Genomic DNA, 16,327 nt, shown 5'->3' on the forward strand with positions numbered 1-16,327 from the left:
AGGATTTTAATTTTCCCATGAACATTTCCAGAGTAGTACAACCATCTTCCTTATCATCTCTCCAACTATAACAGATCACCTCCCCCTCAAAAATGTTGTAAGTTCACTAATGGAATCTGCATTACCCTCTATGAATGCCAACCAGATTTTCGATCCCTCATGATAGGTGGCAACTATTTTACTATCCATCAAATATTTAGTACAACACTTTATATGAAGTAGGGAGATAACCCTCTTTATTAGAAAGAACACTGGAACTTAATTAACCTGCTACTTTTATTATTGTGTGAGCCTGTCTCTTTATTTGTAAATCGAGGGATGGAGATATACATATAGTGTAGTTCTATGATTTTGAATGAATACACAGAGGGAAAATGCACATCTATGGGCTAATTGTGAGTGCTGACACCTCTACTGTGCTATTGTTATTATTATTAGGAAATAAATGAATACTTTCATTGAAAATATTGAGAAATATATTGTATCCTTAATTGTGGTAAAAGCCCTATCATCTACATATTAAATTCTAGACAAAAGCTCAGAAATATCATTTTGATAACTGTTGTAAAGATTGGATTAGTAATAATATAAAAAATATATAAAAGATACTATATATGCATTTTTTATTATTTATTTTGATTTATTTCAGACAGAGTCTCACTCTGTGGCCCAGGCTGGAGAACAGTGCTGTGATCTCAGCTCACTGCAACCTCCGCCTCCAGGGTTCGAGTGATTCTCCTGCCTCAGCCTCCCACATAGCTGGGATTACAGGCACCTGCCACCATGCTGGGCTAATTTTTATATTTTTAGTAGAGATGAGGTTTCACCATGTTGGCCAGGGTGGTCTCTAAGTGATCCTTCCACCTCCGCCTCCCAAATAATGGGATTACAGGCATAAGCCACTATACCAGGCCCATTTGTTATTATTTGTTACTATTTTATGAATCCTAACTTTGCAATCTTTCACTCCTCTTAAGAAATGTTTGCGTACTTCGTGGTACATTTAGAAGTGTCATGAGAAACTGTAACAACAAATTCTATTGAGCATAAACATATAAAGATTATATTAGTATATGTGTTAGTGTTTTCTGGAACCAGAGTTAACCAGAAGGAACTGTTTAGTGTATCAGAGAAATGTTCAATTTTATTTTAGAAAATATTTTTAATAATATTTATAGAAATTTTTTAAAATGTAAACTTGTAGGGACATGCAAATCACTCTACCCCAATGAGCAAATTTCAAAACTTTTCATTAGTAGGTTTTAAAATCAATTCAGTCATCCAAAATACTATTATAAGAAAAATATAGGAGGAGAGGCAAAGAAGAAAAAAGAGAAAAAGAAGTGAATAAAGTGGAAGTGAGGAGAATACACAATATAAAATGATTCACAAATACTGAGGGAAATCATAGAAATATTTCAGATTTTAATATATTGAAAATATTTCTTACTGTAGGTTATAGTAAAAATGTTTGCAAGCCATTGTTTTAAATAACAACATAAACTAGAATTGAGCAGAATGAGATTTATTTTAGTAGGGAAAAAACCTTTAAAATATTGCAATTACTTGTGACTAAGAGGAAAAAAACTTATTTTCCTCATTAATAAATAAAATTATCATATTCAAAATAGTTTCTATAATTAATTGTGTTTTTGCATAATTCTCTCATCTTACTATTTTATTGGCAGTCCTTATATGCAATATACATTTATGATGTATTTACATTATATTTACTTTGAAGCTTTTTTGAAGATATATTCTATATAAATTGTTTTAAATGTTTCCCAGAAAGCTAGTAAATAAATATATATAAAAATATGTATTGTCTCACCGACATTTAATTGTGGTATGGAATTTAAAACGGCATACAAAATGCTTTTTGTCAATAATCAAAGTACAGACTGAACTGATATGCTTTTTTTTTTTTTGCCTGACCACTGTCAAGAAGTTCACATAGCTCAAATGTTATTATTGTGTCTAAAGTCAAAAAAATGTTCAACTATAATGTTAGTGTTTATTCATTAAGTTCCAAGGGTATTAAACATATACCTTTGATTGGAATATAGCCGTATCTGTCAATGATGATAGCCATGTAGTCATTAATGCCTATATATTAAAAAGTCAATTATAATCTCCTAAATTATAAAGTCAGATTTGTGAGGATGAACTTCTTTTTTCTTCTTTAGGAATGGCAAGCTCATTGAAGAAAATGAAAAGTACATATTGAAAGGGAGCAATACAGAACTCACTGTCAGGAACATAATCAATAGTGATGGTGGTCCTTATGTCTGCAGGGCCACAAATAAGGCAGGAGAAGATGAAAAGCAAGCGTTCCTCCAAGTCTTCGGTAAGTATTATAGCATAGTGTTGAAAACTATGGTGTCTAGTAGAAGATTGGAGTCCAATTCTACTCTAATCATATGGACTATTTAAACTTTCCATATAAAACCCGTTTTCTTTTCTCTATAGTATGTTCCTAAATTTCAGCTACCAGATAGAATTATTTTAAATCACAAAATTACACTTGCAAATTTTTGTAAGTCATTGATATGCTTATAACACAAGCAGGAAAAATTCATTTAAATTACACCTAGTGGAGTTTGTCATCTGTTTCTGTAAGGATGGGTCTTTGTAAGTCTCTGAATGACACATTAGGATCAGTTTTAACTACAATATATTTCAAAAGGGCACATTTTTAAGGCTACAATTTGAAAACATTGGCATGTAACTCTAGTTAAATATTCTTTCATTTATCTAAATAAAAATATAAGATAAATACCTTTCATTTTACGAAGAGCCATATTATCTTCTTTAGGTAACTTATAGAGTGTAGAAAGCTAGTACTTTACAAAAATATATTGATGTGGCTTCCATTATACTTCAAAGAAGAAAGATAGTGATGGCAGTGGGTGCTTCTAATTCAATTTATCCCTTTAAATAGTGTAATACTAAAATTCCATGCCCTATTAACATTTAATATGTTTTATCTAACTTTAAAAACATTGTTATTGAAATGCTTTCACAACAAAAAGAGTGAAAAGGAAGGAAGGAGGAATCTGTGAGAGTAAGAAGGAGCAGTGTTTGCAGGTGACAGGTGCAGAGGTACCCCTTACCAAGACCATGTGATGAATTTAATGCCTGCATGGACACACCCTCTGCGGATTGGCCCTGTAGACACTGCTGTGGAAGCATTTTCTGAACTAGAGAGATATTTATAAAGCTTATACTCTAGTGGAGAGACATGGAGAATAAACAACTATACCAAAATGTATTAAAATAAAAAAAATCAATTTTAAAAGTAAAGATAGAGAGTTAAACTGGCTAAATCAGGTAGCATTGGATAAAGAGAAGTCTTATTTTGGATAGCATGATGGTGCAAACATTATCCTTCATTCAGAAGGATAATGTTTAGGTGATGTTTACACAAAAATTTAATGATTAGAAGTAGACCAAGCTAAAAGCATAAGAACATTGTTCACTTGGAGGTAAGAGTAAATATACTTAAAACTTTTAGTAATTGTAGAAAGTCCCCAACCTGATCCAACAGTGTTGAAAATATTGTTTTCTTTAAAACCTACAAAATTAAATAAGTATGACTCAGTATAAAAATAAACTTATTAGAAATGGTATTATGTGAGATTATTCCAAAGGGGCGATGATCTTAATCTGACTCAATGCAACCATCTGAAACAGTAGTTACATCTTTTTTTTTTTTTTTTTTTTTTTTTGAGCTGGAGTCTTGCTCCTGTTGCCCAGGCTGGAGTGCAATGATTCCATCTTGACTCACCACAACATCCACTTCCTGGGTTCAAGTGATTCTCCTGCCTCAGCCTCCCAGGTAGCTGGTATTGCAGGCATGCGCCACCACTTCTGGCTAATTTTTTATTTTTAGTTGGATGGGATTTCTCCATTTTGGTCAGGCTGGTCTTGAACTCCTGACCTCAGGTGATCTGCCCCCCTTGACCTCCCAAAGTGCTGGGATTACAGGCGTGAGCCACCCAGTCATATCTTTTTTTTTTTTTTTTAAATCAGGATTGCAATGAAAAAGAAAATAAAGATTTTTTAAGTTTCTGGTATTTTCATCCTTTCAAGTAATGAAATTTTACATGTTACGTTATTGTTGTAATCACTTTTGTGTAGTAATATTGAACAAACTTCTGTTGCTCTTGACACAAAATTGTATGCATATTGTGGGAATATAAATAAATTATTAAAGTTAATGAAATAAACAGTGAATTGTTAAAAATTCTGTATAATCTGTTTCTGATACCAGGAATGTTATTTTCTGAATTTAAGAACAACTTACTCATGTTTCTTGGTTAAATGTATTAAAAGATGTAAAAAGTAACTCACACTGTAATAATATGTACTTGATTATATCCATTTTATATCTAAACAAGCAAAAATTTAGGAAATGCAGATAACTCAGATTTCAAAAAATAAAGCTCTCTGGAACTATTTAAGTTTAGAGTGGGACATATTTTAATATAAAGATAATTAAAATTAGTGGATGTAATGTTTTTCTTTTTATACAAGTCATAATTTAAAACATTGGTTATATTGCCTAATATATTATTAAGTAAACTGAAGTCAGAAGAAATCAATTAGAATCACATACATAAGTAACATGTAAATATATTTACTTAGCAAATGTTGCAGAATTTTATATAGTTCTACTTGCTACATTTTCAGCATATATTATCATTTACTTCTTTGGTGAAATTGTTAAAACTTAAGAGAGAATTAAACCAATTGTGTGTACATGTATGTGTATAAATATATTCATATGTGCACGTATATGATTTTGTGGCTTTAAGAGAGGAAAATAAGTAATGAGATGGCTTTTAAATTGGCAAAATTTTGAGACAAATTATAATTTTAATGTTGGTTTCTAAGCCACCTCAAGTTACTTTTTATTATGATAACAGATGAGCATTATTTCCTAATTTTTTTCCCTACACTATTCAACTGTCCTGGCATGTCTGTAAAGCAAAACAGACCACTGTAATTACTACAGAGCTAATAATAGCACACTAAAGTAGACTTAAATGCCCATCATGACTTTTGTCTGAGTAGTAATATTTTCCTCTAATATCTATTGAGTAATATATATATTCTTTACAGTACAGCCTCACATAATACAGCTTAAAAATGAAACTACATATGAGAATGGTCAAGTCACACTCATATGTGATGCAGAAGGGGAGCCTATTCCAGAAATCACTTGGAAAAGAGCTGTGGATGGCTTCACGTTCACTGAAGGCGATAAGGTAACAGCATCTCAGTATGTCACAGTTTCCATTACCACACAATTTCAGTATTTTCAATATCATTAAATCTTAAATTAATCTCCAATTTATCCAGTAACTTCTAGGAATCAAATAAATAGTTTAATTTTTTAAAAGGTAACTAACACAATGTTAGCCTAACAACTTCAGGGGTGGGAGAATGTCAGTGTGAAATATTTAAAGATGTTCTTTATTAAGTCACAAAAGTTTAGGCTACTGGTATTATTAGCATTGCTTAACTAGACTTTTGTTATACATTGAATCTATAAAATGTGTTATTGCAATTTTAACTCCTGCTGTGTAAGTATCTGGCCTTTGCAAATTCACTGACCATGAGAAAATTACTAGGACAAATAATATAGCCATTCTAAAAACAGGAATAAAGATTTATAAACCAGTACATTCGCCTTTAAACCTCAGCACTTTCAGTTTATTAAAGACATGATTGCATATTTAGAAAATACTGTGCTGAGTGATGAGTGTTGGAAGGGCTTTGCAAAAAAGATTTACTTCAAATTTAATGTGTTTTCTACTTAGACAGGTGTCAACAAACTACAGTTCAGAGGGCAAATTTGGCCTCCAGCCTGTTTTGTAAATAAAGTTTTATTGAAACTAAAGCAAAGTAATTTAAATTCAAAAAGTCTGGCTGTCATTCAACACTTTACCTTTTAGAACTGTCCTTCTGCAGTGTAGGTGTAGGCTCTGCTTTCATATAATTTACAGTCTAATGTAGAGAAGTGCAAACAAATTGCAGTATTGTGGTGACCTTTAACCAGAATGCATTCAAGTTACTTAGAAATCAATAAAACATTACTAAATGTTTCACTATACTTCATGGATTTTCATTATTATATTATTTTTCACACCTATTCATATAAACTTCAAATACAAACAGAGAAAGGAACAGACAGTGAAGTAATGATGAAATGATAATATTGGCAATTTCACATAAGTGAAGATTATAAAATTAGGTTATTACATTGCTGTTTTCTACTCTGTTAAAGAGAACCCTCCTTTAAATTTTTTTCATTATTAAGGTTATTTATGTAAAGAGTTTGATTTCTAAAGTATTCATACAACTCAATATAACTTTGATTTATTAACATTGACATGCTTCAGAGAGCTTCTCTGGGCACTGGGGGAGAGAAAACACAGCAATTGTGAGGCAGTGAATTCAGTCCTGACCTGTTAGAGCAGAAAGAAAAACAAGACCTAATTCAGCTGACACCCAATCACAGAGAGACCATTTAAACCAGCCCTAGCCAGAAAGAAATCACTGATCCCAGTGGTACACACTTGAGTGCCTGCAAACCTCATCACTGAGGACCAAAGTGCTCTGTGTCTCCCAGTAAACTTGAAAGGAAGTGTAGGACTGCAACCCTTAATGAGTCCCAGTGCTGAACTAAGACGAGAGACTGTGGGTGGGGAGGAATGTGACATACTGATACACCAGCTGGGGTGGCTAAAGGAGTGCTGGCATCACCCCTCCCCTAATCCCAGGTTGCCCAGCCTGTGGCTTCAAAGGAGACCTCTTTCTTCTGACTGAGGAGAGGAAAGAGTGGGGAGGACTGTCTTGAATCATGGATATCAGCTCAGTCACAGAAAGACAGGGTAACTATCAGAGTTGTGAAGACCCTATTCTGTGTCCCTGTCTATCAAACGATGTTTCTATAATAGACAAACTCTAGGCCAGATGAGAACACACTGCCTTTCATGAAAGGACCCAGTCCTGGCAGCATTCGTCGCTGGCTAACTAAAGAGCCCTTAGGTCCTGAATAATCCACAGTGATACCCAGCTACTACATCAAGGACTTTGATAAACCTCTGAGACTTGCTGGGTCCAAATAATAGCACAGCCACAAGCGGTAAAGCATGAAGTGGGCTCTTAGGGTCCCCCAATCCAGGACTTGACTCTTGGATGGCATTTCTGAACCTGCTGTGGGCCACTGTCCTGAACTGTGAGTGCAGGCCAGCCAGCATTCATCACAAACTGACTTAGGGGCCCCTCAGTCTAAGGGGAACATTGGTGTAGTCTAGCAGTATTCCTTGTGGTCTGGGGTGGTGGTGGCTACAGGGTGAGGCTCCTGCCTTTGGAAATGGGAAGGAAGACCGGGAAGAACTGAATCTTGTGGTCTGTGTGACAGCTCAGCCACAGCACCACAGAACACTATGTAGACTTTAAAGGTTTCTGACCTTTAGCCTCTGACTCCTGGACAGCAGGTCTGGACCCACCTGGGGCCTGGGGAACCTTGCTTTCCTGAGGGGAAGGATGCAGGCCTGACTGGTTTTGGCATGTGCTGATTGTAAAGCACCAGAACCTTGAGCGAGCATGGGCAGTAGTCAGGGATTGGTTACAACAGACCTTTGGTGAGACTCTGTACTGTGGTGGCTTGAGGTCTAATACAGCACAGTCATACTGCTGGTGGCCACAGGAATGCTTATGTCATTCCTCTCTCAGCTTTATGTGGCTCAGATAATAGAGTGAGACTGTTTGGGAGAAAGTAAGGGAAGAGAACAAGAGTCTCTGCCTGGTGATACAGATAATTTTCCCAGATCTTGTCCAAGATTATTAAGGCGGTACCTCTAGGAGTCTGCAAGAACCACAAATTACTGGGCTTGGGTCCCTCTAAAGCAAATACAGTTTAGATCACAACACCCAAGGCCTTCAAATATATGGAAAGCCTTCCCAAGAAGGAAGTATACAAATAAGCCCAAATAGTGAAGACTGCAATAAATAGCTAAGTCTTTAATACCCAGACACTGAAGAATATCTACTAGCGTTAACACCATCCAAGAAAACATGACCTCATCAAATGAACTAAATAAGACACCAGGGACTGATTGTGAAGAAACAGAAATATGTGACCGTTTAGAAAGAGAATTCAAAATAGCTGTATTGAGAAAACAAAAACAAAAACAAAAAAAAACAAAAAAAAAATTCAAGAAAACCCAGAATTGAAATTCAGGATTCTATAAGATAAATCTAACAGATTGAAATAATTACAAAGAATCAAACAAAAATTCTGGAGCTGAAAATTTCAGCAGGCATGTTGAAGAATGCATCAGTCTTTCAATAGCAGAGTTGATCAAGCAGAAGAAATAATGAGCTTAAAGACAAGCTATTTGAAGATACCCAGAGGAGAAAAAAGAATAAAAAGAAACGAAGCATGCCTACAGAATCTAGAAAATAGCCTCAAAATGAAAATCTAAGGGTTATTGTTCATAAAAAGGAAATAGAGAAAGATAGGGGTAGAATATTATATGCAAAGGAATAATAATAAGGAACTTCCTAAACCTAGAGAAAAATAACAATATTCAACCACAGGGAGGTTATAAACACCAAACAGATTTCCCTGAAGAAGATTATCTCAAGGCATTTAATACTCAAACTCCCAAAGTGCTGAGTCTGTTCTGCAGACTCTGAGCGGAGGATGAAAGGAATACTCAGACACAGGTATGCAGTGAGAGTGCTAGGGGACTGCCACAGAGTGAACAGTCTCAATGAGGGGGAGCTGCTTGCATTTAATCAGTACAGACAAAATGCTGAAAGCCGGGAGCCAACAGTCTGGGTAATTAACATTATTGTTCCCCCTTATAGGGAGCAATCTCCTGGGTAGATAATGAAAGGTCGGTTTATGGACAACATAAGTAAGCAACCCTTTTTAGATAAACTCCCCTGCATTTCCTTGCAACTACTTCTCACCCTCTGCCTCAGGGTAAGAGGGTGGCTGCCTTCAGCTTATTCTCCCCCAAAGCATTGCAGAGAGTTCTGACCTTTCAAAAGGCCTGCCTCTTTCCATATAGCTTCTTCATGCTTCATCTATAAAGACTAACATAGACTGAAAATGAAGGGATGGAAAAAGATATTCTATGCCAATTAAAAAAACAAACAAACAAAAAACAAAAAAAACAGGAGTCACCCCCCTACTTATGTTAAACAAAAGAGATTGCAAAACAAAATTTATAAGAAAAGACAAAGAAAGTAAATGTATAATGATAAATGGGTAAATTCAGTAAGAGGATATAACAATTTTAAATATATATGCACCCAACATGGGAGCACCCAGATACATAATGGAAATTTTATTAGGGCTGAAGAGAGAGGCCACAATTGCAATAATAGCTGGAGACTTCAACACCCAACTTTCCACATTGGACAAATGTTTCAGACAGAAAATCACCAAAGAAACTTCAGACTTAATCTGCACTATAGATCAAAAGGATCTAGTAGATATATATATAGAACATTTCATCTATTGGCTGCAGAATACACATTCTTTTCCGAGGCACATGGATCATTCTTAAGGGTATATTATATACTATGTTATAAAACAAGTCTTAAAATATTTTAAAAATTAATATCAAGCATCTTCTCTGACCACAATGCTATAAAACTAGGAATTAATAATGAGGAATTTTGGGAAGTACAAAGATACATGAAGAATGAAGAAATTCAGAAGGAAATTGAAGCTTCTGGAAACAAATGATGATGGAAGCACAAATACAATAATCTATGGCATAAAGCAAAAGCAATACTAACAGAGAAGTTTATAAAAGCTACATCAAAAAAAGAGGAAAAACTTCAAATAAACAATCTAATAATAAATCATAAAACATCGAAAAGCAAGAGCAAACCAAACCCAAAATTAGTGGAAGAAAATAGATAATGGAGAACAGAGCAGAAATAAATGAATTTGAATGAATAAAAAAATACAAAAGAACAATGAAATAAGTTTTTTATTAAGTTAAACAAAATGTACAAAGCTTTAACCAGACTAAGAAACAAAGAAGATACAAGTAAATACAGTTATAAATGAAAATGGAGACATTACAGCTGATACTGCAGAAATTCAAAGGATCATAAGTGGTTACAAAGGACAACTATATGATATTAAATTGGAAAATCTAGAAGAAGGTGACACATTTTTATACAAATACAACCATCCAAGATTGAACCAGGAAGAAATTCAAAACCTGAACAGACCAATAACAAGTAATAAAAAGCCTCCATAAAGAAAAGCCTGGAACCTGATGGCTTCACTACTGTATTCTACCAGACATTTAAAGAAGAGCTAATCCCAGTCCTACTCAAACTATTTCAAAAAAAAAGAGGAGGAAAGAATACTGCAAGCTCATTCTGCAAGGCCAATATTACTTTGATACCTAAAAGAAAGACATATCACAAAAAACAAAACTATAGGCCAATGTCTCTGATGAATATTGATGCAAAAATCCTCGAAAAAAAATTCTAGCAACCAAATTAATCATCAATATGTTAGACAAATCATCATGACCAAGTGAGTTTTATGGATTTATCCCTGGGTCAACACACACAATTCAATTAATGTGATACTTTATATAGGATAAAAAGCTTATGATCATTTAAATTAATGCTGAAATAGCATTTGATAAAATTTAACATGCCTCTATGATAAAAACTCTCAAAAACTGGGAATAAGAGGAATATGTCAACATAATGGAAGCCACATATGACAGACCTACAGCTAGTGTCACACTGAATGTAGAAAAACGGAAAGCATTTTGTCTAAGATCTGGAACATTACAAGGACACCCACTGTCACCACTGTTTTCAACTTAATATTTAAAGTACCAACTGTAACAATCAGACAAGAGAAAGATATAAATGGCATCCAAATTGTAAAGGAAGAAGTCAAATTATCCTTGTTTTTAGATGATATGGTCATATATATGAAAAAACCTAGAGATTTCACAAGAAAAGAATTAAAACTGATAAAGTCAGTAAAGTTGCAAGGTACAAAATCAACATACAAAAATCAGTAGCATTTTTATAGGTCAACAGTGAACAATGTGAAACATAATCCCATTTATAATAGACACACGTAAAATTAAATACCTAGGAATTAACTAAAGAAGTGAAAAGTATGCGTAATGAAAACTTTATAAACACAGATGAAAGAAATTGAAGAGGACACTAACAAATGGAAAAATATTCGATGTTCATGGATTGGAAGAATCAATATTGTTAAAATGTCCATTTGACCCAAAGCAATCTACAGATTCTATGCAATCCCTACCAAAATTTAATGACATTTTTAACAGAAATAGAAAAAAAATCTAAAATATATATGGAACCACAAAAGAGCAAAAACAAAACAAAACAAAAAAAACAAAACTGAACAAATCATATTACCTGGATTCAAATTACACTACAGAGCTATAGTAACCAAAACAGCATGATACTGGTGTACAGAGATATATAGACCCATGGAACAGAATAGAGAACCCAGAAACAAATTCACACAATTAAAAGTGAACTCATTTTCAACCAAAGTACCAAGAATATACACTGATGAATAGACAGTCTCTTCAATAAATAGTTCTGGAAAAACTGGATATCTATATGCAAAAGAATGAAACTGTACCCCTGTCTCTCACCAAATAAAAAATCCAATCAAAATGGATTGAATACTTAAATGTAAGACCTCAAACTATGAAACTACTGCAAGAAATCATTGGTAGAATTTTCCCAGACATTGGTCTGGGCAAAAATTTTTTAAGCAATACCCCACAAGCACAGGCAACCAAAGCAAACATAGACAAGTGGGATCACATCAAATTCCAAACCTTCTGCACATCAATGGTTACAATCAACAAAGTGATGAGACAATCCACAGAATGGGAGAAAATATTTGTCAACTACCCATCTAACAAGGTATTAACCAGATATATAAGGAGCTCAAACAATTCCACAGGAAAAATATACAATTATCAAATCAAAAAATGGGCAAAAGATTTGAATACACATTTCTCAAAAGAAGACATACAAATGGCAAACAGATATATGAAAAGGTGCTCAATGCAATGGATCATCAGAAAATGCAAATGAAACTACAATGAGATATCTTCCCACCTGAATTAAAATGACATGTATCCGAAAACTATGCAATAAGAAATGCTGACGAGGATGTAGAGAAAAGGGAACCTTTGTACACTTTGGGTGGGGAGGTAAATTCATAAAATAACAATGGAGAACAGTTTGGAGGTACTTCAAAAAAGCTAAAAATTGAGTTACCATATGAGCCAACAGTCCCACTGTGGGGTATATATCTAAAAGGAAGGAAATCAGTGTAACAAAGAGATACCTGCACTCCCATGTTTGTTGCTGCACTGTTACAATAGGTAAGATTTGGAAGCAACCTTATCAACAGATGAAATGGATAAAGAAATTATACCCAATGGAGTACTATTCAGCCCTAAAAAGAATGATATCCAGTCATTTACAACAGCATGGATGGAGCTGGAGATCATTGTGTTAAGTGAAATAAGCCAGGCATAGAAAGACAAACATCACATATTCTCACTTATATATGGGATCTAAATATCAAAATAATTTAACTCAAGGACATTGATAATAGAAGTTTGGCAACCAGATAATGGGAAGTGTAGTGGGTTTGGGGGTGGTACTGATGGTTTTGGGTAAAAGAAATAGAATGAATAAGACCTACTATCTGATAGCACAACAGGGGGACTACAGTTAATATTAACTTAATTTTACATTTTAAATAACTTAAAATATGTAATTGGATTATGACTCTAAGGATAAATGCTTGAGGGCATGAATACCCCATTTTCTTGAAGTGCTTTTTCCACATTGCATGCCTGTATCAAAATATCTTATATATCCCACAAATATATAAACCTACTGTGTACTCAAAAACTTAAAAATTAAAAAATATAAGATTTAAAAAGAATCTAGAATCTTAACGCTATTCTCACTGTAAAATAAATGATTAACTTAAGATAGTAAATAAATATTTTCAGAGTTCATCTTCAGTGATCATGGGTTAAAGTTTAAATAACTGTATGTGTTATTACTAACTACTCCGTGTTCCTAATTGTTTTTATTTTAATATTGGGCACAATTTTATACTACAATACAGCCCAGCTTCAAATAGTGATAGAATTAGGGGAAAAAATTTAGGTCTTTTAAAATAAATTTCTCATATTTTAGTGGTTTCTGATGCTAATAATCTTTCAATACTTTGAGGAAGATACTGAACAATTGACCTGTGCATGTGAATATGCCATAAACAACTTTACATAATGTGATAATATCCTTCAAAAACAACAACAGAATTCATAGTGGTTAAAAACAGAACTATTTTAAACTAATGACTATTCTTATCTGTAATCCAAAGCATCTTATGTACATGTAACATAATATGTATAATTTTAAAAACTGTTCAGGTCATTTTCATACATACATATAAGCATATCTATTTTCCTTAGAAATGTTTTGCAATATGGTTTCAAGATAATATTTGGTTCTCTATTTTATTGAGTTAGTTGTCATTAACTTGTAATTAGTAGTTTATGTTAAACTTCTAAGCAATTTATTTTAGTTATAACTCAAATAGTATTGGTGAAATTTCCATTAAAATATAATTGATGTACAGTAGTAGGGCTATCCAAATACGTATTAAATTGACACCTTAATCTTTTCGTAGCAATATAGCATCTTCTTAAGATGCATGTGTGTATACAAATTGGAAATTCTGACCTCTTTATTTAATTATTGTTTTCTTAATTGTAATATTTAAATGTGTATGATAAAGTTTAAGACCAAACCAAAGCTATTGTCACAGAATATGAAATAGCCATGAATTGAAATTTTGAATTGTCTTCTACATACTAAGCAATCTGTTGTTTTTATTGGAAACCTTTATTAAATTAAACCATGCTTTTTTTCAAAGCCTCAATCTGAGGTATATTCGAGATTCTATGTTCAAAGTGTTTTAACATAATTCTGTCACATGATAAACACCCACTAAATATTGCCACTTTATATAAACATCTCTCATTGTTTTGTTTGTTTGTTTTATTTTGTTTGAGACAGAGTCTCCTTCTGTTGCCCAGACTGGAGTGCAGTGGCGTGATCTTGACTCACTGCAACCTCCACCTCCCAGTTTCCAATGATTCTCCTGCCTCAGCCTCCCAAGTAATTGGAATTATAGGCACACACCATAATGCCAGCTAAATTTTTTATTATTAGTAAAGACAGGGTTTCACCATGTTGGCCAAGCAGGTCTTAAACACCTGAACTCAGGTGATCCTCCCGCCTCAGCCTCCCATAGTGCTGAGATTACAGGCTCTCATCTGTTTTCGAACCAAAATGGTTTTGTTTTTGTTGTTCGCTTGTTTTTTGAGACAGGGACTTGATCTGTCACACAGGCTGGAGTGCAGAGGTGCAAGCACAGCTCACTGAAGCTTCAACCTTCCAACCTCAAGCATCTTCCCACCTCAGTCTCCTGAATAGCGGGACTATAGGCACATGCCACCAGTTTTTATAGGTTTTTATTTTATTTTATTTGGTTGTTCCTGTTATTGTTTTGTACAGACAAGGTTTTGTCATGTTGCCCAGACTGGTCATGAACTCCTGGGCTCAAGGGATCCACCTGCCTCAGTCTCCCAGAAGGCTGAGATTACAGAAGAGAGCCACCTTGCCTGGCCCAAAATTTATTTAGATTATTTCTTATTATCATTCTTCTTGATCTATAAATGTTAGTATACATAGAAATGAAAGATATTGATGAATCATAATGGGAAGTGTCGCACAATCATAGCTTAATCCTGACTTCCTTGCTTTTGGTGTGTCATTGACCATGTTAGTTCTCATCTCTGATTTCAGTTTCTGCATGTATAAATCAGGATATAAGACCTACCTGAAAAAAGGTTCTGAAGATAAAATGAGATTACACATCACAATATCTCAGACATGAGCCAAACAAGGGGAAAGTGTTATTTATTATTATTATTATTATTATTTTGAGACAAGTCTCACTCTGTCACTCAGGCTGGAGTGCAGTGGCACGATCCTGGCTCATCACAACTACTGCCTCCCAGGTTCAAGCAATTTTCTTGCCTCAGCCTCCTGAGTAGCTGGGATTACAGGTGCCCACCACCATGCCTGGCTAACTTTTGTATGTTTAGTAGAGACAGAGTTTCACCATGTTGGCCAGGCTGGAAAGTGTTATTTTCTATTGTTCTTGGAATCATCCTATATTTATTCAGTATTATACATACTGTTATGTTGCGATTAAATTTTTCATAGAGAAAAATGAATATGTTAACTCTGTTTCAATGAATGCTGTAGCAAAAGGAACTAGATAAACATTTTCATGAGCATAGTCACATGTACTTTATGATGGAATACCTTCTAAAAACAACTGAATCTTCTACCCCTAGTTGTCAGAGACTGTGCTTCTTTATCGTAGGTATAAAGAAGATTATTCTAAAATAATCTCTAGAAACGTTAATTCAATAATTCATATATCATATATGATAATATGAATATTAATAATATATCAATAATTCAATATACCATATATCAATAATTCAATAATATCATATATTTACCACACTAAGTTCCAGACCTTGTGACGGTATATCACATTCCTCTTGGAAGGTGACAATGTCGGAAGTCTGCATTTGGCTTTCATCATAACCACCTTATATTTGCCTTCCATCTCCATCCATACAGGGGAGTGCAGATGAGGTCTCTAGCTTCCTATGCTAGATGAGGATAGATTCTCAGGCTGCTGTTAAGTGATGAAGGCTAGTCTCTACCTATGAGACACAAAAAATCAGAATAGAAATATAGATTTCTTACATCATCATCTTTTTCCTGCCTTTCTTGCACATCTATCTTGACTAACTCCAAATTTTCCTCTGTGGGAAATGAGTCAGTTTTTTCCTTCTTTGGGCCGTTGTACACCTTTCACATTTTATAGCAGTATATACTGATATGGAACAGATTCTTCAACATTCTAAGAAGCACCTAAATAGGGCATTAAGGCAGGCAAAAAAAGATTGTGTGGTGCTCCACAAAACAATGTTATTTAAGAATGCTTTGTTCTTCATCTATTTTTCAAAATATGTTTTTATATCATATGAAAAAACTGAGTTTTCAAAAACATTTGTCTAAAAATATTATGTTGCTTGTCAAATTTAGTATTAAATTGAAGTAAAAAGTTATACTAAGGAGTGATTTTTGCCTC

The 16,327-nt window shown here is 34.0% G+C and overlaps 1 protein-coding gene across 2 annotated transcripts in view; it reads left to right on the forward strand.

Annotated features, from left to right (window-relative positions):
- The window catches only part of NCAM2 (neural cell adhesion molecule 2), a 532,134-nt gene that overhangs the window by 338,572 nt on the left and 177,235 nt on the right, over positions 1-16,327 (forward strand). For both annotated transcript variants that reach the window (XM_012475013.3, XM_012475014.3), the window contains exons 7-8: positions 2,187-2,347; positions 5,125-5,270. In XM_012475013.3, coding sequence (XP_012330436.2) covers positions 2,187-2,347; positions 5,125-5,270 — 307 coding nt within the window. The remainder of the gene's footprint in view (positions 1-2,186; positions 2,348-5,124; positions 5,271-16,327) is intronic.

Source organism: Aotus nancymaae, unplaced genomic scaffold (genome assembly GCF_030222135.1).
Source record: "Aotus nancymaae isolate 86718 unplaced genomic scaffold, 86718_ANA_hifiasm-v0.15.2.pri h1tg000022l_1, whole genome shotgun sequence".
Classification (NCBI taxonomy): Eukaryota; Metazoa; Chordata; class Mammalia; order Primates; family Aotidae; genus Aotus; species Aotus nancymaae.